The following is a 26,953-nucleotide window of genomic DNA, read 5'->3' as shown; positions in this document are numbered from 1 at the left end:
GCTTACAGCTAATGTCTCAGAAAATTTGAATATTATATAAGACCAAATGGTACCTTTAGGCAGTGTGGGCAGTGTGCCAAATCCTGCTGGAAAATAAAATCTGCATCTCCATAAAAGGATTTTCTGAGAAAACACTGCACTGACTTTGGACTTTAAAAATATAACACAGTGCACCAACACCAGCAGATGACATCGCTCTCCAAACCACTGTTTGAGCTATGATATTCTATAGATTGTGCTGTTGTGGTCTTCTGATTAGCACTGCTTGCTGTTTGGCTTCTCAAAACTCTTTGGCCTGAAGAAAGCATGACACAAGTAAAGCTGTGGATTTAAGCAATGCTTCATTAAAGGGCTGACACCATCATCAGCTCAAATTTGAAAAAAAGGTAGGTGAAATGGTAGGGGTAGTTTAGGAGGGGCACTGGGTGATGTATGGGTTTGGGGGCAGAACAGAAGGGAGACGCACATGGTTGAACAACAGCAGGGGGGTTGTATTATTGATTGACTGATCTGCATGTTGTGAGTTTCTGGGTACCAAAGTACACGGACACATCATCCAAGCCTATAACACAGTTGAACCTGTGAGGAGGGCATTGCACAGGCAGAAATGTCCACAATAACAGTGTTTTTAACATTTTAGGAAATGTTTAGAAAAATGTTAAGCAGGACTGGTATGTTATGGTCATTACTTCAAAGAAACACATTTCAGCTCTTAATGGAAAAAAATGGTTTGGGGCTTAGTGGCTCTTTAAAAAAGCTAAAGTTCCTAATAAAGTAGGTGACATTATATTCACTATATAAGGATCAAGTACAGAATGTGTGGGAGAAAATTGTCTTTGAGCGTCTGGGACCCAACTGAACCGTTAGGATAGTAACCACCAAGGCCTCCGTCTCAAATGACAACAAGGCCACAGAGATAAAAATGGTTTAAATTCACACAAAGAGAAGGAAACACACACACACACACACACACTCTCTCTTTCTCTATCACACTCTCTATTGGCTCTCAGTAGTGACAGAGCACTTGAAATTTCTTGAAAACAAAAGCCGCCACCGCTTGCGCCTCTGTGTGTGTGGGAGTGATGCAGTCGCACCATATCCACAGATTTCAAAAGCTGTCATCTTCTCCATTTTTCTTCCACACAATCAGTGGCTCAGTGTTTTGTTTAGTCAAACTGCAGCCTTTCACCCTCCCCTCTTTACACTGTGGTCAACATGAAGTTCTGGAATCATCATTCTACAAAAACTGGCCAGCACATTTTTTGCAGCATCAGTTGTATCAGCATCAGTGGTATCAGCATCAGTGATCGATGTTTTTCTAATGCTTCTAAATGAGATCGGTTATGTGACCAAAGTACTAGAAAACACTAGGTATGGAGATTCTGTACTCGTTATACCCATGATATACACTATGTCCAAATATATATCAATTTATGTTTACATAGCCCTCACTATATACAGCTCAAGCTCCAACATATTCCAGCAAATTTTGATTTCTGGACTTTTGCTGAGATAAAACAGTAATGTTATTTCTAAATTAATAGAAACTTGTTTTCTTTGCATTGTTTAAAGTCTGCAAGGGGCATTAATACCTTTAATTTTAGCTGACTCCACACTCTGCTCAAATTTAACAGGATAAAAATGTTAGGGGTAGTTTGGGAGAGGTACTTGGTGATGTATGGGTTTAGAGGCGGTGGCAGGAGGGAGAGCTGATTGGCTGAGCTGCAACAGCAGCAGTGTGCCTCTGATGGCAGTGAGAAGCAGATGGTTGAAGGTCAGCAGGGGGGCGGTATTAAGATTGATTGATTACTAAAGTACACGGACACATCATCGTCGCCTATAGCACAGTTAAACCTGTGAGGGCGCTGCAGAGGCAGACATGGACACAATTAAAGTGTTTTTTAAATGTTAGGAAATGTTTATAAAATTTTATGCAGGACTCGTATGTTTCATTACTTCAAAGGAACAGATTTAATCTATTAATGAAAAAATATTTGGTTTAGGGGGGTTTAGTGACTCTTTAAAGGTCACCTTCCGTCGTTTTTTCTTTCATTTTAAAATGTCTAGTTGTGGTCTCTAGTATGAATGAATGACATGTGAGCCGTTTTTGTAAAAAAAAAGTGCTCAGATGTCTCTCGTATAGCTCTTTTTTAATGGACTGTTTTAGGGGTGTGTCCAAAATGACCGGATTCCAGCTTTGCTCATGAATATTCATACATGCAAACAGCATGCAAATATCTCTCCTCTGATTGGCTAGGAGCACTGCGACGCCCCTCCACCGCACTGCCTCCCACCTGCTAACTGATGAGCGGTGATGTTGCGTCGCTTCAGCTCCGCCTCTGGGAGTTTCTCGAGCCAAGGTGGGCTGGTCTGTGAGTTTCTGCCTACGTAGGCAGAAAGATAATTCAAAATTCACCCGTTTTTCGGAGGGGGGGAGGGGGGATTTCTTTGCTTAGCTCCTGCAGACAATGGGGGCTGCAAAACAGTTTAATGTGCAGGTGTACACATTCAACTTGGAGAGACCTACTGTATTCCACAAAAAAACAAGAAAAATCGGATTTTCGCGGAAGGTGACATTTAAAGCCCTGCACCTTTTTCATTTTTTTTTCATGTTTTTTAGTGGTTTATAGAATTAAACGCAGGTATTCTTTCTGATCTACCGTGTGTAGGAGCAATGGACTGTTTGGGACTCAGCTTCAGGGTTAGCCAAGCTGCTCTGCTGTTCCCATGCTCCATCGCTTCGATCCGCTCAGAAAAGAGAGAGAGAAAACGGTAAAAGCAGAAAAATCAATAAATGGAAAAGAGAGAGGTAAACGACTGAATCACAGACAGGTCTTACTATTCAGTCCTTTCATATTCTGTCTCTTTTCATATTCTCTCTCCCACCTTCTTTTTAGTCTATGATTGTTTCTCTCTTCTTTTATCTTTCTTTCAGTATTTCTTGTTTTAATTCATGTTCTCTATATCTTCTCTCCTTTCTTGTTCTTCACTTCACTGGTCCCTCTTGTTTCTTTAAGCATTTCTTCTTTCTTTTTCTCTCCCATTTTCTTTCTTCCTCTCTGGTTCTCAATCTGTCAGTCCACCCCTGTCTCTTTATCTATCCCACTTTCTTATTTCTTCCATCCCTCCACTCTTTCTGACTCTTCCTCTCTCTCCCTCTCTCTTTATTTATTTTGTCTTTATTCCTCCTTCTGTGCGTTTTCATTCTCTATTTCTTTCTTTTTGCTCCTGTTTTCGGTTTGTTTTGACATACTTTCACTCTTCCTCTATTTCTTTTTTCTTTCTTGTTTATTTAGCTTTTTCTCTCGCTCCCTTTCTCTCTATATTTAACCCTTTCTCTCATACAGTTTTTGCTCTTTTTTGTTATTTCAGTCTTTTTTTCTCTATTTTACCCATTTGCTCCTCCTCTCTTTTGCTCTCATCTTCTGTTTTTTCTCTGTCTTGATTCTTGACTTTTTATTTGATCACTTTGTCATACTGTATCTTTTCCAACTTTTCCTCCCTCCTGCTCTCTTTTACCCTCTCATCTTTTTCTCTTCTCTGAATCTTTATTTTTCTCTTTTCTCGCTTCTATTCCTATTGATCTATCCATCCCTTTCTCTCTCCCTCCCTGTGTGTGTGTGTGTGTGTGTGGTGAGGTGGGCGGCTCCGCACGAGCTGTCAATCACCCCTGGTCGTCGCCGTGGTTCCGCGTGCGCGCGCGCCTGCGCGTGTCTCACCGCTGCTCTCCGCCTCCTCCTGCAGACACGACGCTCTCCGGTGCTCCGGCCCGCCCGCGCGCTGACCCCTCCCCCCTCTCTCTCCGCTCCGCTCTGCGCTCGGTACCGGTTACCGGGCAGCTGCTGGCTGAGCTCGCGGGCGCTCGCGCTTCTCTAACAGACTCGCTTTAAAGGGAAATCACCTGAGAAGCGTCCACGCGCCTTTCCGTGCGTCACGAGACTCCGCTTTACCAGCCGGTAACAACACAACTACTAAAAGTTCGGGTTCAGCTCCGGTTCTTTCTCCAGCTCCGCGGACTGAACGCTGCACGGAACCGTATCAGAACCGCGCGGGACTTTTGAGTTTAATTCCCCACAGGCTCGTGCCTGCGTGCTTTATTATTCTAGCTCTCGGGTGCGCGCACCGCTCTCTCTCTCTCGCTGTAGCAGGCCGGGAGCGCGCCGCTCGTGCTGGCCATCATCATGTCCGGGGACGAGGTTCTGATCCCGGACGACAAGGCGTTCATCAGCTTCAAGATCGAGTGCTGCTCGGACGAGGGATGGAGCCTCACCTACAACAAGACAGGAATCACCGTGCTGATTCAGATCCTGGAGGAGGAGAAGTCACTACACAAGATTAAGGTAGGTGCAGTACAGCTCCTGGAGATCCACCAACCTGTGGAGCTCAGTGGCTGCATGGCCTCCAGTCATGCTCTTGTAGATCCACTTTATCATAAAGTTCAGTTGCTTAAAGCCTAATGTGTAGGATTACTTTGAATAGTGTGAACCTGGTGGGATTCCAATTCTTCTTCTGGAGATCCACTAACCTGTGGAGATCAATCTGAACCACAATTACTGGATTAATGTGGGTAGACTTACCTCCATGGTCTCCAGTCTTCCAGTCATGCTCTTGAAGATCAACTTTATCATAGAGTTTAGTTGTTTGAAGCCTAATCTGTAGGATTACTTTGGGTAGTGTGAACCCAGTAGGTAACATATTCTTCTCATCCTCCAGTCATATAAGTGTATAATCCTGAAGATTCACTTAATCAAAGAGTTGAGTTTGAACTCTAATTCAGTAGATTAGTTTAGATCCTGGAAATCCACAACCTGTGGAGCTTGGTGGGTGCATGGTTTCCAGTCATGCTTTTGTAGATTCACTTTATCATAGATTTCAGTTGCTTAAAGCCTAATGTGTAGGATTACTTTGGATAGTGTGAACCTGGTGGGTTTCCAATTCTTCTATTGGAGAATCACCAACCTGTGGAGCTCAATCTGAACCACAATTACTGGGATTAATGTGGGTAGAGTTACCTCCATGTTCTCTGGTTATCCAGTCATGCTCTTGAAGATCAACTTTATTGTAGAGTTTAGTTATTTGAAGGCTGATCTGTAAGATTACTGTGCATCTTGAAGATCCACTTACTCATAGGGTTGGTTTCCCATACATCGATTAGGCCCTGTTGTAGACTGTGCTTTACTTTCAATGGAGAATCTCTATTCAAAATGCTGTGTGGTCCAGGACTTGGCCTAATCCCTGTCTGGGAAACTGCCCAATGGTATTCAGTTTGAAGACTAATCAATATGATTACTTTGGATAGTGTGAACCCAGTCTCCTCATGGAGATCCACCAACCTGTAGCGTGTAGTTTGGACCACATTTCCTGATTTATTGAGTTTAGTTTGAACTCCTAATCCTTAAGATTACTTTGGATTGTGTTTGCCAAATGATCATCGATCCTTCCTCATTTAATCCACCAACCTGAGGACTTCTGTTTGAACCCACTAGAATTCTTGTATGCCAGTGGTCAGGTACCTGAAGAGGTAATTCTGTAATTTATAGGTTCCAATTAGTAGTGTGTGAGTTAAATATTTGACTTGTTCTGTTCATGGATATCCCACAACCTGTAGTTCAGGTTGAACCTTAATCCCAGGACATCTTGTGAGAATAGTCAGGGCTAAATGGGACCAATGGACATAAGTAAAAACTAACATATGGATACATAACCTCCATCCTGCTGCTAGAGATCAACCAACCTGAGTCCTGAATTTGAACTTTATAATGTATAGGTTTTGTGGGCTAAATGGTCATTAGTTCACTTACTGGTGGTCAACCAATCTGTAGAGTATATAACCATATAACCATATAACCATAAAGTCTAAAATTAATGTATGTACTTCTGTCTCAATGGTAACTAAACCTTGTCCTGGAGGTCTACTTGCTTTTAGAGTTTATTTAAAACCCTAAAAACCAAAATTAATGTGGATAGTTCTGGCTCAGTGGTCACTAATCCTTGTCTTGGAGGTCTACTTACCAGTACAGTTGAATACTGAACACAAATTCCCAAGAATAATGTAAGTATAGTGTAGACCTAATAGCCAACTGTTTAGAGCTTGTTTCCTTAATAGGCATGTATTAAATCTTGGCCTAAATCACAGTGAGTCACCACTGGGAATACTTTGCAACATAGGCTTAGGATTATTCTAGTTTAGGTCTATTAAACTAGCCGTGTGGGCATTTGCTTTGAACCACCTCCTTACGTGGCTGAGTTTAAAGAATAATCTCTATAATGAAGGTGAATGAATGGGCTAGTGTTCATTACTCCTTGTCCTGGAGATCCACCTCCCTGCTGAGGTCACCTGACCCATACTTCCTCAATGAACAGTCTCTTCAGGTGTGTTGGGTCTGGGTAGAGGTTGAGCTCTACAGTAAGTTTTTTTTTTTTCAACAGTCCCAGGTTATTTTACCAATTTTCACTTAAATAATAGAAATCGGAGGTTAATGTTTCACTAAATTATGATCTTCACAGTGTGACCCCTTGAGGCCTTGAGTGCTGGATAAATTTATATAGCTAGCAAATGCGAATTTGCAGGCTAAACATATAGCATGTTGTCTACGTCCAGTACCAGTCAAAGGTTTGGACACACATTCTCATTCCATGTTTTTGTTTTTCTTTTTTCCTACATTGTAAATGAATACTGAAGTCATACAGACTTCACATAAGGCACACATAAGGAATCATGTAGTAACTGTAAATGTGTAAGCAAACCAAAATACCCTGTAAAGCATATATTTCTGTGGGGTGCTTCAACTCTGAAAAATGTATTCTGTGCATCGGAAGTACCTCTGGCTCTTCCTTTCCTGGGGTGGTCCTGATGGGAGCCAGTTTCACCGTTGCATTTAATGGTCTTTGTGACTGCACTTGAGGATACTATCAAAGTTCTTGTAATGTTTTGGATTGACTCATTTTATTTCTTTTTTTTCTTTTTTTTTTTTTTAGTTGAGTAGTTCTTGATAATGTGAGCAAAGAAAATGACAGTTTCCAGATTAATTGTGTTCATTCATGTGTTAAGATCTTAAAAAGAGGCCAATTTTTTGGTGGTTTTCACCACATATAGCAACCTTTACTCACCTGGAATATCCAATAAACCAGCGTTTTATGTCCAAATGTTTGTGGATATTGTAGTAGTCTAATGGATACCTTCATCTAATTTTAAGTTGTACTTACTGCTGTTTGCAAACGCTTGGCCCAAAAGTTTGTTGGGCAATGAGCTTGGGGCTGAGTTTGTTGGGTGATTAGCTTGGGGGCTTGGTTGCTTGAGCACATGGGCCATGAGTTTGGTTGGGGGATAAGTTGGTTGGGCACTGAGTTTGTTGGATGGAAAGCTTGGGGCTGAGTTTTTTGGGCACCAGGTTGCTTGGGCGCATGGGTGATAAGTTTGGGGCTGAGTTGGTTGGGGGATAAGTAGGTCGGGCGCTGAGTTAGTTGGGTACTGAGTTTGTTGGCCGATGAGTCTGGGGCTGAGTTTGTTGGGCGCCTGGTTGTTTGGGTGAATGAGCGGTGAGTTTGGGGCTGGGTTGGTTTTGGGATATTATCCAACATCCTGACCTCACTAACTTCACTCATGTACCTGAATGCAATCAGATTCTCAAAGCAGGGCCCCAAAATGGCTGCCAGCCTAAAGATGGGAAACTTGGCCATGGCATCTGGCACAGTGGCCTGTGTAAACTCCTGTTATTGCTCTGTATTGAGTTGTTTTTATTTAGATTAGATAATGTTATCTGCTGTAATATAATGTAGCCGCAGTGCTACAGTCTTTCCAGACAAAAGAGAGTGTTGAGTTATATAACCGCGTCCGTGTTTACCTGCCGGCCTGCGTCCGGGTCTATGGGGATGTTGGAGGGCAGGTGTGTTGACATGGAGGTGTTTGCAGAGTGAGGGACGGAAAGGGAGCACGAAAGCAGAGTGAGAGAGCGAGAGAACGAGAGGTCATCTTCGCTTGTACAGGGTGTTTCCCAATCCTGGTTCCGGAGATCTCCTGCTGTGCAAATGCTAATGGAACCAAATGCTAAATTGTTCTTGATTTTAATTTATGTATTTATTCTAAATAAATACACATACACTGAATTTAAATGCATTTATTAAAATATATTATATATCAGAATACTCAAGCTGCAAAATCCAACATTTGTCACTTAAACAGCAACTGTGCTGCTTGTTGGTAATTCCAGACTAGAATATCTCCAAACAAACAACCTTTCATTTAAACCAAAACCCAATCTTATTATTGAGGAGACAGGCCAGTGTCTCCTGCTGTATGAATGGAATTTCCGCTAATACTAATCATGGCTCCCGTTAATGGATAAAGTCCCGCCCTTCAACATAAAGAGCCAATCAGCCTACTTCTTGTGCGAAGAGTGGAGGAAGGTCAGCATGCTGGTGGGGAATCCTGTCTAAACTGTGGAGATGTGCGCAGGTGCAGTAGCCATAACAAGCTAAAAATTAGGGTCTTTTTTTGTTCCTTTTTGAGCCAAACATTACTAACTGTTCAGGAGTTCTTATCAGATTATATTAGGGATATAAATTATGTTGTTCAAATGGTAATGGTAAATTGGTTTAGAATATTTTGGTCTCTACACATTCAAACTGATAGATCTGTATGATGGATTCATTACTAATATTTCAACAAAATGTATTGCTGTTTAGAGTTTTATACTAAAATATCTCCAAACAAACAACGTTTTAGTCAAAACAACAGGTATATTTTTGTTCACTGAGGCTGAAGCTGATGCTGGTTCATGGTAAACTGATTAACTGAAATATGGATTGGTAAGTGGATTGGCCTTGTTCGTCCAATATCAGATTCCAATAATAATAGAAGCAAAATTCAGATATAAAACCTGTCGATGGTGATGAATACCTTTAAAATAAGAGTAGAAATTATGTCCACAGCTGTGTGAAGTGAAATGTTCAGCTAAAGGTCAGCTAAGCGATGAGGCGTTGTTCTCCTGCTGTGAGGAATGTGTCTAATGTGAGGAAACTGGGCGGCTAAAGAACGCTGATCTGTGGGACGTTCAGGTGCATCTAAAAAAATTTTAATATCATTGAAAAGTTATTTTTTATCAGTAATTCAGTTCAAAATGTGAAACTCATATTATTATTATATAGATATATTACACACAGAGTGATCTATTTTAAGTGTTTATTTATTTTATTGTTAAAGATTATGGCTTACAGCCAATGAAAAAACAGTGTCTCAGGAAATAAATTAAAATTCCTGCAGGAAAATGAAATCTGCATCTCTATAAAAGTTGTCAGCAGAGGGAAGCATGAAGTTCTGTAAGATTTTCCAATTGTTAACACACTAAGATTACGTACAGCGCTAAAAAAAATTAAGACCACTTCAGCTTCTGAATCAGATTCTCAGATTTAGCTATTTATAGTTATATGTTTAAGTACAATTCACATTGTTGTTTTATTCTATAAACTACAGACATTTCTTCTAAATTCCAAACAAAAATATTGTCATTTAGAGCATTTATTTGCAGAAAATGAGAAATGGCTGAAAAAAAAAAAATATGCAGAGCTGCAGATCTCAGATAGTGCAAAGAAAACAAGTTCTTATTCATAACCTTTTAAGAGTCCAGAAATCAATATTTGGTGGAACAACCCTGGTTTTTAGTTACAGTTTTAATGCATCTTGGCATGTTTTCCTCCACCAGTCTTACACACTGCTTTTGGATAACTTTATGCAACTCCTGGTGCAAGAATTTAAGCAGTACAGCTTGGTTTGATGGCTTGTGATCATCGATTATCCTCCTGATTATATTCCATTATATTCAATTTGGTAAAATCAAAAAAAAATTTTAGGTGGTCTCTTATTTTGTTCCTGAGCTGTATAAATATACAGAATACAGTGTAACAGAGACATGAACCTTGGTGCAGTTTTTCACATTCTTTTGTTCCCCTGTTGCATAACCTGCAGTACAGTCGTGCCGCTGACTGTGCAGCTTGTTCAGGTGCTGCTCTGACGATCTGATTCCCACGCTGATCTGTAACCTGGTCTGTGAGAGTGTGGAGAGTAAATAAGGGGTTATGTGAGAAGGGGTGAACACACAACTACAAATCCCTTTGTGTCTCTGCTGAGAGCTGGCACTCAAAGGTCTTAAAGGTCTGTAATAAAATAAATCATTTAAGCTTTAGCTTTATTTTTAACCCTTTGTTTTAAACTACCTCTGATTCTCGACTGATGACTGAGTGATTAAATTAGCCTTATTTAAGGTGCTGCTACAGTGTCTTCCTGTATGGCTTTCAGTTGCGGCCTGCATCAGATTCAGAACGCTCAGAACGGACCAGCTCCTTCATACTTGATGGCAATGGTCAAAACCAGAGCAGCACCAAGAGCTCTTAGAGTTCGGCTCGATCCACCATCCCTCAAAAACCCACAGAAAACAGACATCTCGACTCTTCTCTGTTCTAGGACCAAGGTAGTGGAAAGAAATTCCACTTCCTTTAAACACCAACTGAACAGGCCTGTTGCAACAAAAGAGGCAACCCAAGCAATTGCCTGGGGCCCCAAGACAGTGACGGGTTATAAATTGAGTGCAACGACAAACTGTGTGATAGGCTGTTTAAATTCTGTGACTGTCAGCTCGGAAAAGTACAACAACACTGTTACCAAAATCCCCCTCAAGGGGGCTCCTAACAGTAGAATATAACCAGACTGGAACATGTTCAGCAGTTTCCATGCACACCAGCTGTTTACTGTCTTTAACACTAGAACGAATAAAGCTACTGACTAACTGACATTAGTTTCAGTTTTAATCAAGAACATAAAACACAAAGACTTAACCTATCCTTAATATTTGACAATATCTGATTAACTTTGCATGTCCTTACTCATCCTACGTTTATTTATCTGAAATTAGTTTTATATGGTTGCATTGCACTAGTAGTTTATTCATTATTCATCATTCACTATCCACTATTTACATCTCTAAAAGTTTGCACTGCTAAATTTTAAATCATTATATAACTATGTATTTGCACTGTCTGTATGGCTGACATCACTTTTTCTCACAATATGCACATCAACTGGTGTTCTGTCTGTCTGTCTGTCTGTGTGTCCGTCTGTCTGTTGCCACGCTCTGTCTGAACTCGCTGTAAAACAAGCGAGTGAAACAACATATTATAGTGTTTTTTTTTTTTGTTTTGTTTTTATACCATTTATTTTAACGTTATTAATTTTATTAACAAGACAGAGGCGCAAATATTCATTTGTAATGCTTATATCCAGATCATTTCTGCAGATGGGGGGTTTCTCTAGTATTGTGACAGACTGGAGACATGCGCCCTGCTGTACACAGCTGTCCCTGCAGTCCGGATAAGAGCCGTGTCATCAGCACACTCGAGTGGTTGAGCCGTAGCAGAAGTGACACGGATGTGCCCCTTCCCCCGAGGCTCAGTGCATGCTCTTTCCTCGTTCTGTTTGTAGGAGATTAGTTCCGTGTCGAGAAAGTCTAAAGAAATTCCACAGTCACTGAATGAGGAGCTCAGCTACAGGCATTCCTCCATTCATATACTTGCTCCCTCTTTTCCCTCTGTTTTGGCTGTGCTCATGATGAATTAACCCTTTTAAGTAGGGATACTCTGATACAATGTATTAAGTACTGATGCCTGATCATTATCTCAACTACTAAATACTAATTCTGATACCTGACTATCTGCCAAAACTGCATAGCAATTCCTGAACCTGCTGATCCTGATCTGCTCAGATTAGATACCAATAACAATGCTAATACTAAAATAAGCCGATACCTGATTCTCAAGTATTTGCTATTACTGAATACTTGATATTGATACCACAGCCTCATGTGACCGCCAGTACTGAGTGTAGCGGGCTCAGTGGTTTAATACCTGGTGCTAATTGAGATGTTGAAATATTTTTAATTGGGCGCCAGTTATTAAATTAATTTAATTAGATTAATTAATTAATTAATTAATTAATCAAATTAATTAATAACACAAGACATCTCAGGGTGTGGTTTCTACAGGTGACAGAAATTTTCATAACCAAGTTACCCAGAAAAACACACTGAAATGACAGGTTTTGTAAAATAAAAGTATTTATTAAATCACACAGATATGAGTAAATAATTAATTAAAAAGTCATAATGTAGCCATTAGATATCAAATCATAGTGTAGAATAATAAATGAAAAATAAAAGAACAAACACGTTATAATACTGGTATGAAAGGAATAAAGATTAATAGAACTATTAAGTGAATATTTCTAAATAAGGGTCTTAATGTAATGAGGTCGAACTAATCAAATGAGAACACTAAAATAAGTAGATAAGTAAGATATTTTACGGCCTACAAAGATCATCCCTTTCGCCAAATAACTAAAAATGAATCTATACTAAGAAAAGAGTTAAGGACAATAACCAAACTAGACTTGACCAACCAAAACACCAATTACTGAGAGAAATACCCAAACTGCCTTACTCTGAGACGTCTACAAAGGGGGGTCCCCATCGGTTCGGTCCGCTGTTTAAACCTCTTGTTCGGCTGACATCCTGCACCCCTAGAAGGTCCAGTGTGGACCCATCCGCAGGGTAAAGATGGTGCTCTGTGGGCCAGCGGCGCACCTGGTCGACACCCACTTCTAGTCTCTGCACAGGGAAAGCCTTCCCTGGAGCTGGCTCGGCTGGCGTACCCTCTCGGTGATCCGTCGGTTGGTCTAGTTGGTTTACTGAACTATATTAACTATCTTGGCAAGCAGGAGAACTCCGTAGATCATAAAATAGCTTAGTTATTTAAACTAGGATAACTAATACCATTATGCTTGAAGAAGATTAAATGCACTAGTCTAAGAAAACTAACCTAAGATGACTAACTAACAGTTTATCCTTTCTTCATCTCTAGGCCCTCTCTAACCTCTCTCCTCTAACTTCTCTCTTCTAACTGCTTCCTTCAACCCATCTTCTTCCACTCTCCTCAACTCCAAACTGAACTGGAAACTCTAACTGGAAACTGAACTGTGTCTGCCCAGTTTTACTATTAGTCTCTGTGGCCTGTTTGGCCCCTGAGCTATGATTGGCCCTGTGGCCCAAATGTCTGTGTTTTGATTGGTCTAGGAGCAATTTCAAACTTTGGTGGGGATTCACAAAGGGCCATAAAACCCCCCCTCGCTCACATGGTCAGCATGCTTCAGAATTTTTCTAATAGATCAAACCAAAAGAAAACTCAATTAAACAGTGGATCAAAATACATTTTTCAGCATATCAGTTTGTGAGGATAAATTCAGGAAACAACAATCTTACAATTGAATCACAATAAATGTAATATATATATATTTTGCCCACAAACAGTTTTGTAATACTCAAGATAATCTTAGGAATACAATGATGGATGGTACTCTGTCAGAAAGAGATCAAGAGTCATGTTATTATTTAAACCCAATTAAATCACTTAAAAGATAATACATGGTTAAACCACTGATAACCAAATAAAGCTAAATTATCAAATGCTAGTTAAACCTTGTTGATTCAGACTTGAATGTGTAGGAGAATTTAATCAGGACACATCCAAACACATATACCATATACCAGACACATATACCATTATCTAGTAAACATTCTATAAAACACCTTTTTTATATAGTCAATATATATGTATTTTAAGCAAAATCTTCTCAGTGAGAAATTCCTCTCCCTCTGCTGTGTTTAGATAAGCGGCTGTCGTCGGAATTTACGACCGTGGGGGAAGTTGGTGAAGTTGGTGTTGGGAATGTAATTTCCAAGCTAAGAGCATTCATTTTAACTTCATGAATCTTATTTCTAAGTGGTTGCAGAAAGCACAAACCCCTAAATTGGTATAATATATTTGGTGAATTTACAATTTCCAAGGCATTCATTAAGTTTTGAACCCTCTCTCAAGTCCCGTAGTCCCGTCCTTGTCCTGGTGATTGTGCTGTTGGCAAAACCACAATTGTGCACAGTTCCAGATGTTTAAACATTAACGGTCCTAAATCCAGATTTACGACTGACAGCGTCTGAAGGAATGTCAAAAAAGAATTTAAAAATGTTTACCCTGACTTGCATTTAGGGTTCTCGAGCGAGGCTGAGTGAAGAAATAGTCAGGAAATGTCATTTTGAAATTTAAGGCTGTTTGAAAAAGATAACTCCAAGGTTTTTTTAGAGTGTTCTGGGTTCGAAGTTTCCTTATAGGCCGTAAAGTGGGGGTAGTGTGTGTTTGTGTCCAAGCAATGAAGAAATCCTCTGGTTAATCCACTACATTCCCCCCCCATCGATCGATGGGCCACTGGACGTTGGGTCATCGGTCGATGTCAACGTGGATTTCTGTAGACAGAGCATGTTAGGGTACATCTTTCATGCAATTGGTGTCTTGTTGGTCATGCTTTCTTAAGACAATCTACTACAAGGTCGCTGACAGAGTTTTTGGTCTAATGGGTATACAATTTCTCTTTTGAGGTATCTGTCAGTTTTTTTTTTTTTGTAGCTATTGGCTTTTGGTTCTGAATAAAATAGTTAATTTAATGTGATAGTGTGGCAACAAGCATAGGAAAGGGTCACAAATAGTTTGCTAGCTATTTGTTCCTTTATAACTTTATCAAGACAACCTACCCATAAGGTATGCTTCAATAATTAGCCACTACTTAGTCAACAATTGAGAACAATATAGCGGAGCAAACGTAGTCAGAAGGGAAACAAAATATGTTTTGGGCACCTGAAGAGAGGAGAAAGAAAGAAAAAAAAATTGGCACCCCCCCTCTCCACGTATTTATTATACTGCTATGCTAATGGTTTGAAATGGTGATTCAAACACTAGGTTTAACAAAATATCCAATTTGTTGTGAGTTATGCTACTTGGATAGGTGAGTTCCAGACAGTGAATGTGTGGTACTTTCTCAATTTAACAATTGCGTCAGGTCAGAATATGGTGGACAATGAACACTCAGTGTGTCTAAGTATTTGGCCCAGTATTATGATTTAACCTAGGGCATTATCGGTCCCGACTTGTCCCATGGGGCTTTTGCATAGTTTAATTGGGTTACAGTGAACTTGTTTGAGAATCGGTTTAATAAAACACTGACGATGCGGGATTTGGTTCCAGATGCGAGGCAGTTTGTCTGCCCCTGCATGAGGACCAACCCAATGAGACCTGAGCTCGCGAATTGTTTTGCCGGTGCTGTGCTGGGACCTCACCAGTAGCTTGTCAGCAGTGTAACACAATGGTTGGTAGCCAAGTGTGCTTTTTCCCAGTTTTGGGTGTTTCCGCAGTTCACCCCTAGAATGGTGAGATATACCAACACCTGAGAAAGTGTGGTTCAGCGAAAAAGTTGTGGCCTGAGCCATTTCAGTAGGGTCTGGGGGACGTCCCCCCCATCTGGCAAATGCACCTGCCACAGTGATGAGATGTTTGTTCCTTCGAACAAATTTCATGAGTCTTTCGACCCAATCCATTTGTGGAATTGGCCATATACCCCACAGATCTTCTGAAGGTTGGGGCTGAAAACACACTAGCCTTTTTCCAACAAGTGGCAGATATGTCAATTGTGGGAATGCTTGGTGTGTTTCCCCCATCATTTTGTGGTCCACCCATGGGTGATCGAGGGCCTGGGCCAGGCTCTCCCCCCCATGACGCTGAGGCACCACGAATGAAGATGAAGCGTGTGTATCTGGGGCATAAACAAACAGGCCCTTGAGCATCCTGAAAGACGCACAGTAAGTGGCAAGTGGATCAAGTTGAAATGCCAGTGTTCTGAAAGAAGTGTTGTCACATGCATCAATTGTCATGTTAACTTTCCATTTGATTTGAGCATTCTGAAAAGCACATCCATCTGTGTAGATAGTGGGAATGTTTTTACATTCATAAGAATCCAAGGGACTGTGTTTGTGTGGAACCACTGGTGCAGGAACAAGAAGAGAACAATCCTTTTGGTGCACGAACAGAGGATCACAGTTAGTCCGTGGCAAGGAACCTGCAGGTGTTCTGTGAACAGCTGACTTGTCAGCCCATGGAACAAAGATTTCACCGTTGACCGTTGTGTTAAGAGTGAATGACTTTCCAGCTTTTGGGTTGTACTCATCTACAGCCGTAGAGGGAGTCAATGCCCATGAACAGGTGTTTTGTTTTAGAATCATGGTAGGGGATTCTGAGGATGGTGGTTTCAGAACCCTGACAGTGAGCTTCTCATTGATTCCCGTGGAATTTGAAGGTTCAATGAGCTTGTGTGGCTCAATGTTGCTAGCAACATGATAGCATTGAACTCTATCCTGTGCCTTAGGACAGGGCAGGGGTTCGCAAACCTGTGCCCAGATCCTACGATGCTGAAAGTCAATCAATGGTTTGAACCGGTCAAGGAGGTCTTTGCCAAAGAGCAATGGGACGTTCTCCAACGGAGAAATGTGAATTGGATGGGTGAGACTCATTGGACCGATGGCAACGTGCACCAGGGCTGCTGAATACAGAGTGATACCAGTGTGCGAATATGGTTGAAGGTGAAGAGCACACTTTTTCAGAGGTATCTCTTTGTTGTTTCGGCGGGCTTTCGCCCTCACCTGGTCAAAAAGTGAATTTGACATTAAAGAAATGTCTGACCCCGTGTCCAAAAGAGCTTCATACCCGAACACATCTTCCAGCCCGGTGGCTAGGTAGAATTTTGGTGTTGAACCTTTCTTGGTTAAGAAACCCAAGAATTGTTTAGGTGGTGGATCCTCCAGGCTGAGGAAAGAAGCTTCCTCAGTGTGGTTGTTTTCAGCGTCTGGCTGTACAACCAAGGCTGCATTGGGGTGGATGGATTTCGCACCCCCCCAAGCAGGTTGATCTGGAGCTTGGACAATTGGCAAGAATTCAGATTCAGCATTGTCCTGCTTGCGTATTTCGTTACGAAATTGTCTGAGCAGACTGCCGTCTTTAGTGCTCAGGTTAGTTGGATATGTCTCATGCTTGTGCCCTTTAGGTGGACACCAACGTTTGTGGTGCTTTGGGCTCTTTCTCCTGAGCGGAGATTGAAGTTTGCTGGAGCTCTGTGCTCGAGCGTGGTGCTGTGAGTGTTTGCCATTCCAACTGCGTTTTATCCTACCTTTCCTTCGATAGGAGGGCTTTTGGTCACTTTGCTCGGCCCAATGTAGGGACGAGCGACGCCAAGAGTGGAATACTCTCTGGTTTTTGTGGTTTAACTGGGTCTTAGGTGGCATTGGAGCCTTGTGTGCCCCTTTTTGCTTGACGTGGGAGGACTGCTCATTAATTATCAGGACGTCATTTGACTCTGATTTTTTATTAATGTTTTGTTGGAACTTAGCAAATCCTCTGAGAGCCAAATCACGCAGCTGCCGGCTTGTTAGCGTACGAGGGCAGGCTGCGACTCCAAAAGAGTGACTGGTGGAGGGATGGAGGTTTCTCACGAACAATGTTTTGAAAACTTCCTCTTCCTCCATTCCAGGCTCATTTCTATAGCCGAAATAAGCTAGCCTGAGGCGGTGATAGTACTGTAGGGGTGTTTCCTGGCGGCTCTGCTTAATTGCAAGAGCTGCAGCAAGGCCGGTTTGAACAAGGTGGTTGGAGAACTCATTCTCCAAAGCCTTGCAAAGAGTAGGATAATCTCTCTTAACCTGGGGTGGTTGGCGCTCAATGAAACGTCCAACTTCCCGACTAGAGGACACCTTAATGAGGTAGATTTTATCATCTACCGTGGCCTTGGGGAAACGGCGTAAGAAGAAGTCAATGTCGCGAAGATACTGGTGGACATCATTAGAACCGTCCGGTTCTGGTTCAAAGCGTGGGATGTTACGCGCAATTTTGTCCAAATCTCTATCAGAGGGTGCTTGAGGTTGCACCGAGGTCCCATGTGGCTGGGAACGCTGAGTGAACCTTGGTTCTACTGGCGCTTCAGCACCTTTAAGGGAGACTAGAGGGATTGTATTTGTGGATGGTTGTTGCTTAGGATCCGGAACCCCAGGGGTTCCTGATTTACCAGCTGGATTGATGGGGGAGTCTCCCTCCATCATCAGCTCAAATGTTAACACTGTTTGGTCTCGAGTTAATTTGACTGCATTGTTAGCATGTGCTAATTCAGTTTGTAGCTCAACCTGTCTTGCAATAGCATGTTTTAGTTTTTCCTGTGACTGAGCTGCAAGTTGGGTAGCTATGTTGGCTTCCTTTTGAAGCAGCTGCACTTCGGTTTTGAGGTCTCTTTGGTTCATTTCAGACTGTACAGTTTTGTTCTCTAGGTCTGCAACTCTATCATTTAAAGTCACAATCTCTGCTTGGAGATTTTGAATGGTTTTGGAGGAAGCAGCAAGTTGATCCTGTGACAACAGCAGTTGTTTCCACAGTATTAGGGAAATCGGATCCACTTGTTGCTTGCCCTCAAGGATTTTAGATACACACTCATTGAGGCTTTTGGCAATTAGTGCATGGAGACCCCCACTGTCCGTTTGTTGGACTGGGACGGTAAGTCCTGGGGGTAAACCAGCTGTAAGCTCTAAAAGAGCTTTTTCAGTGACACACATTTTGATTTACGTAAAGCACGTGGAATCAAACAATTTTGGTGACAAACAAGTTTATTTTATGTACGAGTTAATTAGCATTGTGCCTTTTCTAAGAAGAAAATCTGTTAAAAGGGGGCGACCTAAGGTTACAATTAGTAGATTAATTTTAAAAGAATAGTTAGATTTGTTGTCAGTGGTGCTAGTGAACAGTTTAATAACTGTAGGCCACTATATGCAGCAGGTCTAAATATGGGTATAGTTATTAACTATGTACAGGATGGGAGAATTTAACTATGTATTAAGCACAGGTGTGCTGGGTATATGGTTGAGTAACTGATAACTGGATACGTTTTTTTTTTTTTTTTTTTTTTTTTTAATGGTTAATTAATTAATTAATTTCAATTAGTTATTAATAATTGATCTTAATCAATCAATAATTAATCTTAATTTATTTGAAGATGGTTGAATTAAATTGAAAATAATTAATTAACAAAAATTTAATTAACTTTACTTAATCAAATTGATTAAAATGACCAGTTAATTATTTTATGTTGTGATTAGTTACTCAATGGAGATAGCTATTTAGCTTGGTTCAATGTAACATAAAGAGTAATGTTTGAGAGAGCAGACCTGAAACTTAAATTTAACTATTTAATATAAACCGATTAAATTAATGCAGTTATTTGTTTACTTATTTACAAACCATTTAACCCAACCACAATGCAAATTCCCTTTATTAACTTAACAAAAAGTTTGTTTGAAATTGGCACCCTCTGGCGACAGAAACTCTAAATGCACTCTACGGGATGATAGCAATTACACAAGTACAACACCAGGTGGCGACACAGCTATGTGGCTAAGTGGCTCCCTCTGGTGGTCAAACAAATGAAATGCACCTTTCTGCACTGTATGCAGTTACCCAAATCAAACACCAGATGGCGATGTGGCAGTGTACCCCCCCTAGTGGTGAGGGGTAGTAAAACACGCTTTGAGTTTGAGTGTAAATAGTCAGTCTGTCCACCAGATGGTGGCAGAGGCCGACTGGTGGGAGTGGTCACGCCCACTGATGATGCCACGTTAAGGACCGCCCCTTGGGTCTGGGACCTGGTCAGCAGATTTGACTGACTCAGTCGACTGTGAATAGCAGAGGAGAAGGACTCGGCTGTCCTAAAGTTTAACACAGCAGCAACACACTTCACAAGATGAGCAAAGAGGATTTACATCCTGGCGTGGTTAGTTTAATCACGCACACAATAGACTTCCTGCCACTCAGGGTGGTGTTACGTAAAAGTTAGCTACTCTTTTACGCACGTGGAAGTGTCCAGTACTGCAGGATTTTACGGATTTCGCGCAAAAACCGGCAGTTTTAACTGGAGCGCGGAGTCAATGAGCCGGAAATTCGCGACTCAAAGCTGCGCGAAGGCCTTATCAGATCAACACTGGCAAAATATGTCTATTTTACCGGAAACAGTTCGAACTTTATGTAAGTACACACGTATATACACGTATATACACCCGGGTTTAAGGTTGCCCACACACGGCGGTGTGTCAACCAAGCTTATTTTACAAATAAGAGTAATGTTTTCAAGAGCGCTCACGTACCACACACACAACTGTACACGTTATACAGACACACAGGGGACCGTGCGGGCGACGCACACACAGCGGGGGACTGTGCGCGTGACACAGACAGGGGACTGGCCAGTCCTGAATTGTAAACAAAAACACGTGTGTTTCTAACACGCTGGGTTTATGCAGTTAACTCCAGCTAGGCCAGCTAGCCAGCAGCTAACGCATTTAATAATAACAACAAAATACACTTTATTCTGCAACTTACAGCGCTATTTTCTGGAACTGGTTATGAAATGTGTATATATTCTGGTCTCGCGGCGGAGAACCAATAAGAATATAATCCTGCCCCACGTTGGCGAGCCAATTATGTAGCGGGCTCAGTGGTTTAATACCTGGTGCTAATTGAGATGTTGAAATATTTTTAATTGGGCGCCAGTTATTAAATTAATTTAATTAGATTAATTAATTAATTAATTAATTAATCAAATTAATTAATAACACAAGACATCTCAGGGTGTGGTTTCTACAGGTGACAGAAATTTTCATAACCAAGTTACCCAGAAAAACACACTGAAATGACAGGTTTTGTAAAATAAAAGTATTTATTAAATCACACAGATATGAGTAAATAATTAATTAAAAAGTCATAATGTAGCCATTAGATATCAAATCATAGTGTAGAATAATAAATGAAAAATAAAAGAACAAACACGTTATAATACTGGTATGAAAGGAATAAAGATTAATAGAACTATTAAGTGAATATTTCTAAATAAGGGTCTTAATGTAATGAGGTCGAACTAATCAAATGAGAACACTAAAATAAGTAGATAAGTAAGATATTTTACGGCCTACAAAGATCATCCCTTTCGCCAAATAACTAAAAATGAATCTATACTAAGAAAAGAGTTAAGGACAATAACCAAACTAGACTTGACCAACCAAAACACCAATTACTGAGAGAAATACCCAAACTGCCTTACTCTGAGACGTCTACAAAGGGGGGTCCCCATCGGTTCGGTCCGCTGTTTAAACCTCTTGTTCGGCTGACATCCTGCACCCCTAGAAGGTCCAGTGTGGACCCATCCGCAGGGTAAAGATGGTGCTCTGTGGGCCAGCGGCGCACCTGGTCGACACCCACTTCTAGTCTCTGCACAGGGAAAGCCTTCCCTGGAGGTGGCTCGGCTGGCGTACCCTCTCGGTGATCCGTCGGTTGGTCTAGTTGGTTTACTGAACTATATTAACTATCTTGGCAAGCAGGAGAACTCCGTAGATCATAAAATAGCTTAGTTATTTAAACTAGGATAACTAATACCATTATGCTTGAAGAAGATTAAATGCACTAGTCTAAGAAAACTAACCTAAGATGACTAACTAACAGTTTATCCTTTCTTCATCTCTAGGCCCTCTCTAACCTCTCTCCTCTAACTTCTCTCTTCTAACTGCTTCCTTCAACCCATCTTCTTCCACTCTCCTCAACTCCAAACTGAACTGGAAACTCTAACTGGAAACTGAACTGTGTCTGCCCAGTTTTACTATTAGTCTCTGTGGCCTGTTTGGCCCCTGAGCTATGATTGGCCCTGTGGCCCAAATGTCTGTGTTTTGATTGGTCTAGGAGCAATTTCAAACTTTGGTGGGGATTCACAAAGGGCCATAAAACCCCCCCCTCGCTCACATGGTCAGCATGCTTCAGAATTTTTCTAATAGATCAAACCAAAAGAAAACTCAATTAAACAGTGGATCAAAATACATTTTTCAGCATATCAGTTTGTGAGGATAAATTCAGGAAACAACAATCTTACAATTGAATCACAATAAATGTAATATATATATATTTTGCCCACAAACAGTTTTGTAATACTCAAGATAATCTTAGGAATACAATGATGGATGGTACTCTGTCAGAAAGAGATCAAGAGTCATGTTATTATTTAAACCCAATTAAATCACTTAAAAGATAATACATGGTTAAACCACTGATAACCAAATAAAGCTAAATTATCAAATGCTAGTTAAACCTTGTTGATTCAGACTTGAATGTGTAGGAGAATTTAATCAGGACACATCCAAACACATATACCATATACCAGACACATATACCATTATCTAGTAAACATTCTATAAAACACCTTTTTTATATAGTCAATATATATGTATTTTAAGCAAAATCTTCTCAGTGAGAAATTCCTCTCCCTCTGCTGTGTTTAGATAAGCGGCTGTCGTCGGAATTTACGACCGTGGGGGAAGTTGGTGAAGTTGGTGTTGGGAATGTAATTTCCAAGCTAAGAGCATTCATTTTAACTTCATGAATCTTATTTCTAAGTGGTTGCAGAAAGCACAAACCCCTAAATTGGTATAATATATTTGGTGAATTTACAATTTCCAAGGCATTCATTAAGTTTTGAACCCTCTCTCAAGTCCCGTAGTCCCGTCCTTGTCCTGGTGATTGTGCTGTTGGCAAAACCACAATTGTGCACAGTTCCAGATGTTTAAACATTAACGGTCCTAAATCCAGATTTACGACTGACAGCGTCTGAAGGAATGTCAAAAAAGAATTTAAAAATGTTTACCCTGACTTGCATTTAGGGTTCTCGAGCGAGGCTGAGTGAAGAAATAGTCAGGAAATGTCATTTTGAAATTTAAGGCTGTTTGAAAAAGATAACTCCAAGGTTTTTTTAGAGTGTTCTGGGTTCGAAGTTTCCTTATAGGCCGTAAAGTGGGGGTAGTGTGTGTTTGTGTCCAAGCAATGAAGAAATCCTCTGGTTAATCCACTACATGAGCACTGGTATCTGGTCCTCAAATATTGATATCAGATTCTTAAGTATCTGTCTATACCAAGTATTGGTACCCGATTCTTTAGTATCTGCCGATACTGAGTACTGATATCCGATCCTCAAGTACCTGCCAATATTAAATACAGATACTTAAAAGTTAACTAACTGCTAGTACTTATAATGATGGATCCCTAGTGAAGTGGTTCATAATACTCTGCAATAATACTGATATGTTAATGTTGATATCCTGAAGTATCTGAAAGTTTTTTAGGTATATGCCAATTTTGAGTCACGATACCAATCATGGTATCATCTTCCAGTACTAAGTACTGATACCCTAAACTCCAGTAATTGCCAGTACTGAATACTGATACCCTACACTCAAGTAACTACCAGTACTGAGTACATATACCCAAAACTCAAGTAACTGCCAGTACTGAGTACAAGTACCTAAAACTCACGTAACTGCCAGTACTGAGTACATATACTCAAAACTCAAGTAACTGCCAGTACTGAGTACAAGTACCTAAAACTCACGTAACTGCCAGTACTGAGTACAAGTACCCAAAACTCAAGTAACTGCCAGTACTGAGTACATATACCCTAAACCCAAGTAACTAACAGTACTGAGTACATATACCCTAAACTAAAGGAACTGCCAGTACTGAGTACATGTACCCAAAACTCACGTAACTTCCAGTACTGAGTACATATACCCTAAACCAAAGTAACTGCCAGTACTGAGTACATATACCCTAAACCCATGCCAGTACTGAGTACATATACCCTAAACTAAAGGAACAGCCAGTTCTGAGTACATATAGCCTAAACCCAAGTAACTGCCAGTACTCGCTACAAATATCTAGTCCTTAAGTATCTGCCAGTACTGAGCTTCGATATCTACACAAGTGTTGGCCATTACTGAGTACTGACTCCCGGTGCTTAAGTATCTGCCAGTACTGAGCCTCGATACCTGATTAGTGACTGCCAGTTCTGATTACTGATACTCTAAACTCAAGTAACTGACAATACTTAGTACATATACTCAGGACTTAAGTAACTGCCAGTACTGATACCCAGTATCTGCCAGTATTTAGTCTCAAATAGGGTTGCAACGGTATGAGATTTTCACGGTATGATAACCGTCTCAGAAAATACCGCGGTATCACGGTTATCACGGTATCACCCTTAAAGAAATTACAACAAAGGTTTTTTGTTCAATTAACTATTTATTGTAGAAACCTGGAACAATTATAATTTTAATGTCTCCTTAAAAAAAAAAATAAGGTGTACACCATCAGGTGAAGGAAACCAGGTTTTTGCACTACTCTTAAGGGCATTAAGAGTGTATATAATATATATATACACACATACACACACACACGTTATACACATTACATGTACTCTAATAAGTAAAGGTCCTGTATTTAAAATATTCAGTACAATTATTTAAGTTTAAATTATTTATTATCTGATAAACTGAGCCTGGGTCAGTGTCTGATCAACAACTGTTGTAAACGTCCGTTTTACTGCCAAGTTGGTATATAACCAGATACTGCAGAAAGAGGGGATTTATTTCTGACATGATCCTCACAATAGAGATTTCTATTTTAAGGCTTTCACACCGAGTTTGGTTTTAGCATATGAAAAACAGGCACGTCAGAATTAGAAAATGAACGCATGTAAATGAATGGCGTCTTTCACATCCAGTCCGGCCAGGACCTTTACACGGACACGTGAATCCGTCGTAGCACGCACTTCACGCCTGTACCTGCGTGCCCAAATTTCGGATAACTCAGCGCTTTTGCGGGCGCTTACCGCATGGGTTGTGCACCACTACAAAGAGGTTTTATTTAGGTTCAGATTAAAACTAAACACATACTTTGCGCTGCACAGCGGGGTGGTGTTCTCGGAGATGGGAGAATAGGTTTGACGTATGTTCACCTTTAGCTGTGACTTTACGGCCACATTGATTATAAATCGGATAACCATCCTCGGGTGCGTTCGGCGGGTATCCGAAATAGTCCCACACTGCTGATTTTAGTTTAGTCTTTTTTTAGGCGGACGGAGATTTGTTTAGTCTGATGCACTTTCTGCTGTTCTCACCGCTGTGTGCTGAGTAGCTGAAGCGGAGCAGAGTTGCGCATGCGCGGGTGAGTTTGTCCGCTGGCATGCGTTTTACCGGTAATAAGCAAACACACACGGTATGATAACCATGCATTTTAATACCATGGTATACCGTGAAACCGGTTACCGCTGCAACCCTAGTCTCAAAACATAATCAAGTGTCAATTTTGAGTACTGAAGCCCAGTCCTTAAATATTTGCCAGTTCTGAGTACTGATACCCAGTCCTTAAGTATTTACCAGTACTGAGTACTGATACCCAGTCCTTAAGTACCTGCCAGTACTGAGCCTCAGTAACTGACCAAGTTTCTGCCTGTACTGAATACAGATACCTTATCCTTAAGTGTCTGTCAGTACTGATACCTGGTAATTAAATATCTTACAGTACTGAGTACGCCCCAAGCATTTGGCAGTTTTGGGTGTCAATATCTGGTCTTCACCACTCTGTCAATTCTTAGTTCCAATGCTCGATCCTCAAGAATATACAAATACTAAGTACTGATACCTGGTCCTACCCAACCTAACTACCCAATCCTAAAATTTGGTATTCCACTTGTAATACACATTTAATTTGGGTTAAATGAATGTACTTTCTCCTGATACAGCATTTATCTTGCTTGCCTGTAATTGTGTGTGTGTTTTCTACACACTTTGCTCAGTGTGGTGAGGATAGTAGTACAAGCACCTACTCATTACATCTAATGTATCTGTGTGTGTGTGTGTGTGTGTGTGTGTGTGTGTGTGTGTGTGTGTTCTTACTAATGAGAGCAGGTGGTACAGTTACAGACAGAGGAAAGGCCAGATAAGCAGAAACAGACAGAGAAAGGAAGACAGACGTGAATGTCTGCTCAATGTGAAAACTACAGCTCACTCTGCTGCACTGAGAGCTCTGCTCTGCTACAATCTTACAAGAGCCCTTTTACATCAAGTGGCAGTTAGCTATGCAAACACAGTGTTACACCCGGGACTGCACTACCTGTTTAAGATCCCCGTCTTGATTCACATGCAAATTAACTCGCTCCAAAAAGAAGAGCCAACCCATTCGCTGCTGCTGCTGGACTGTGGGGCTAACTGACGAGATCAGAACAGTTATAAAACATTATGATCAAACACTAAATGGCACCCTCTACAAGATGTCTGGAGGGGGTGTCTGAAGGTGAAGATGCATCAAGATAAAAATTGAAGAAGAAAAAAAAATCTGCAGGTTTCTTTTTATCACTAAATAAATTATATTATATATCAATACAATCTGGAACAATCCTATCGATATGATATATAGCAAAATCAATATATTGTCCCACCTCTATTGGATACTGATACCACATCCTCATGTGACTGTCAGTACTGTACTCTGTACTGTTACTGAATTCTTAAGTATCTGCTTATATGAAGTACTCTGTACTGTTACTGGATTCTTAAGTATCTGCTTATATGAAGTATGGAGACTTGAAAGTGTAAAAAAAAAAAAAAAAAAAAAAAAATGTTATTGTTTAGACCACTTTTTCTAATTCAGTTTTTGTTTACACAGAAATAGGCTGCAAGACTTTGTGTAAACAAGCAAATGCTATTGCTAAGTTCCCTACCTCTGTCTCTGCTAACGTTACTATCCTAGCCCTGTACAGCTTGTACATTTCTACTCCTCTACCTCTCTTTTATTCTATATTTGTCTTTTATTCTTGTGTTTGGTGTGTTTTTGAGAGAGACTAAAAAAGAGTGAGTGCGTGAGTGAGTAGTGGTGAGAATTGTAGGCGTTTTAGATTATGGTGCATTGAGTTTTTTCTGTGTGTGTGTATGTGCGTGTGTGTATGTGCGTGTGTGCGCACATTCTCTGCTGACCCGTGTTCTCCTCAGGGATGCAGCAGTACAGAACAATAACAGGCAAAGTGCTGAAACTGGAGAAACCGTTCGGCCGAAACTGGAGCTTCAGAGTATGATGAGAATGAGCTTTGGAAGAAACCAAAACACTGAACAGCAGCTTTACTTAA

The 26,953-nt window shown here is 40.7% G+C and overlaps 1 protein-coding gene across 1 annotated transcript in view; it reads left to right on the top strand.

Annotated features, from left to right (window-relative positions):
* Positions 1-3,699: 3,699 nt before the first annotated feature.
* stard10 (StAR-related lipid transfer (START) domain containing 10) overlaps positions 3,700-26,953 on the top strand; it is a 53,800-nt gene continuing 30,546 nt past the window's right edge. Inside the window, exon 1 of the mRNA XM_007247647.4 lies at positions 3,700-4,340. Coding sequence (XP_007247709.1) covers positions 4,182-4,340 — 159 coding nt within the window. The 5' untranslated portion in view covers positions 3,700-4,181. The remainder of the gene's footprint in view (positions 4,341-26,953) is intronic.

The sequence above is a fragment of the Astyanax mexicanus genome, chromosome 18 (assembly GCF_023375975.1).
Source record: "Astyanax mexicanus isolate ESR-SI-001 chromosome 18, AstMex3_surface, whole genome shotgun sequence".
Taxonomy (NCBI): Eukaryota; Metazoa; Chordata; class Actinopteri; order Characiformes; family Acestrorhamphidae; genus Astyanax; species Astyanax mexicanus.
The sequence above is the reverse complement of the archived record's forward strand: the minus strand, read 5'-3'. Positions and strand labels throughout refer to the sequence as shown.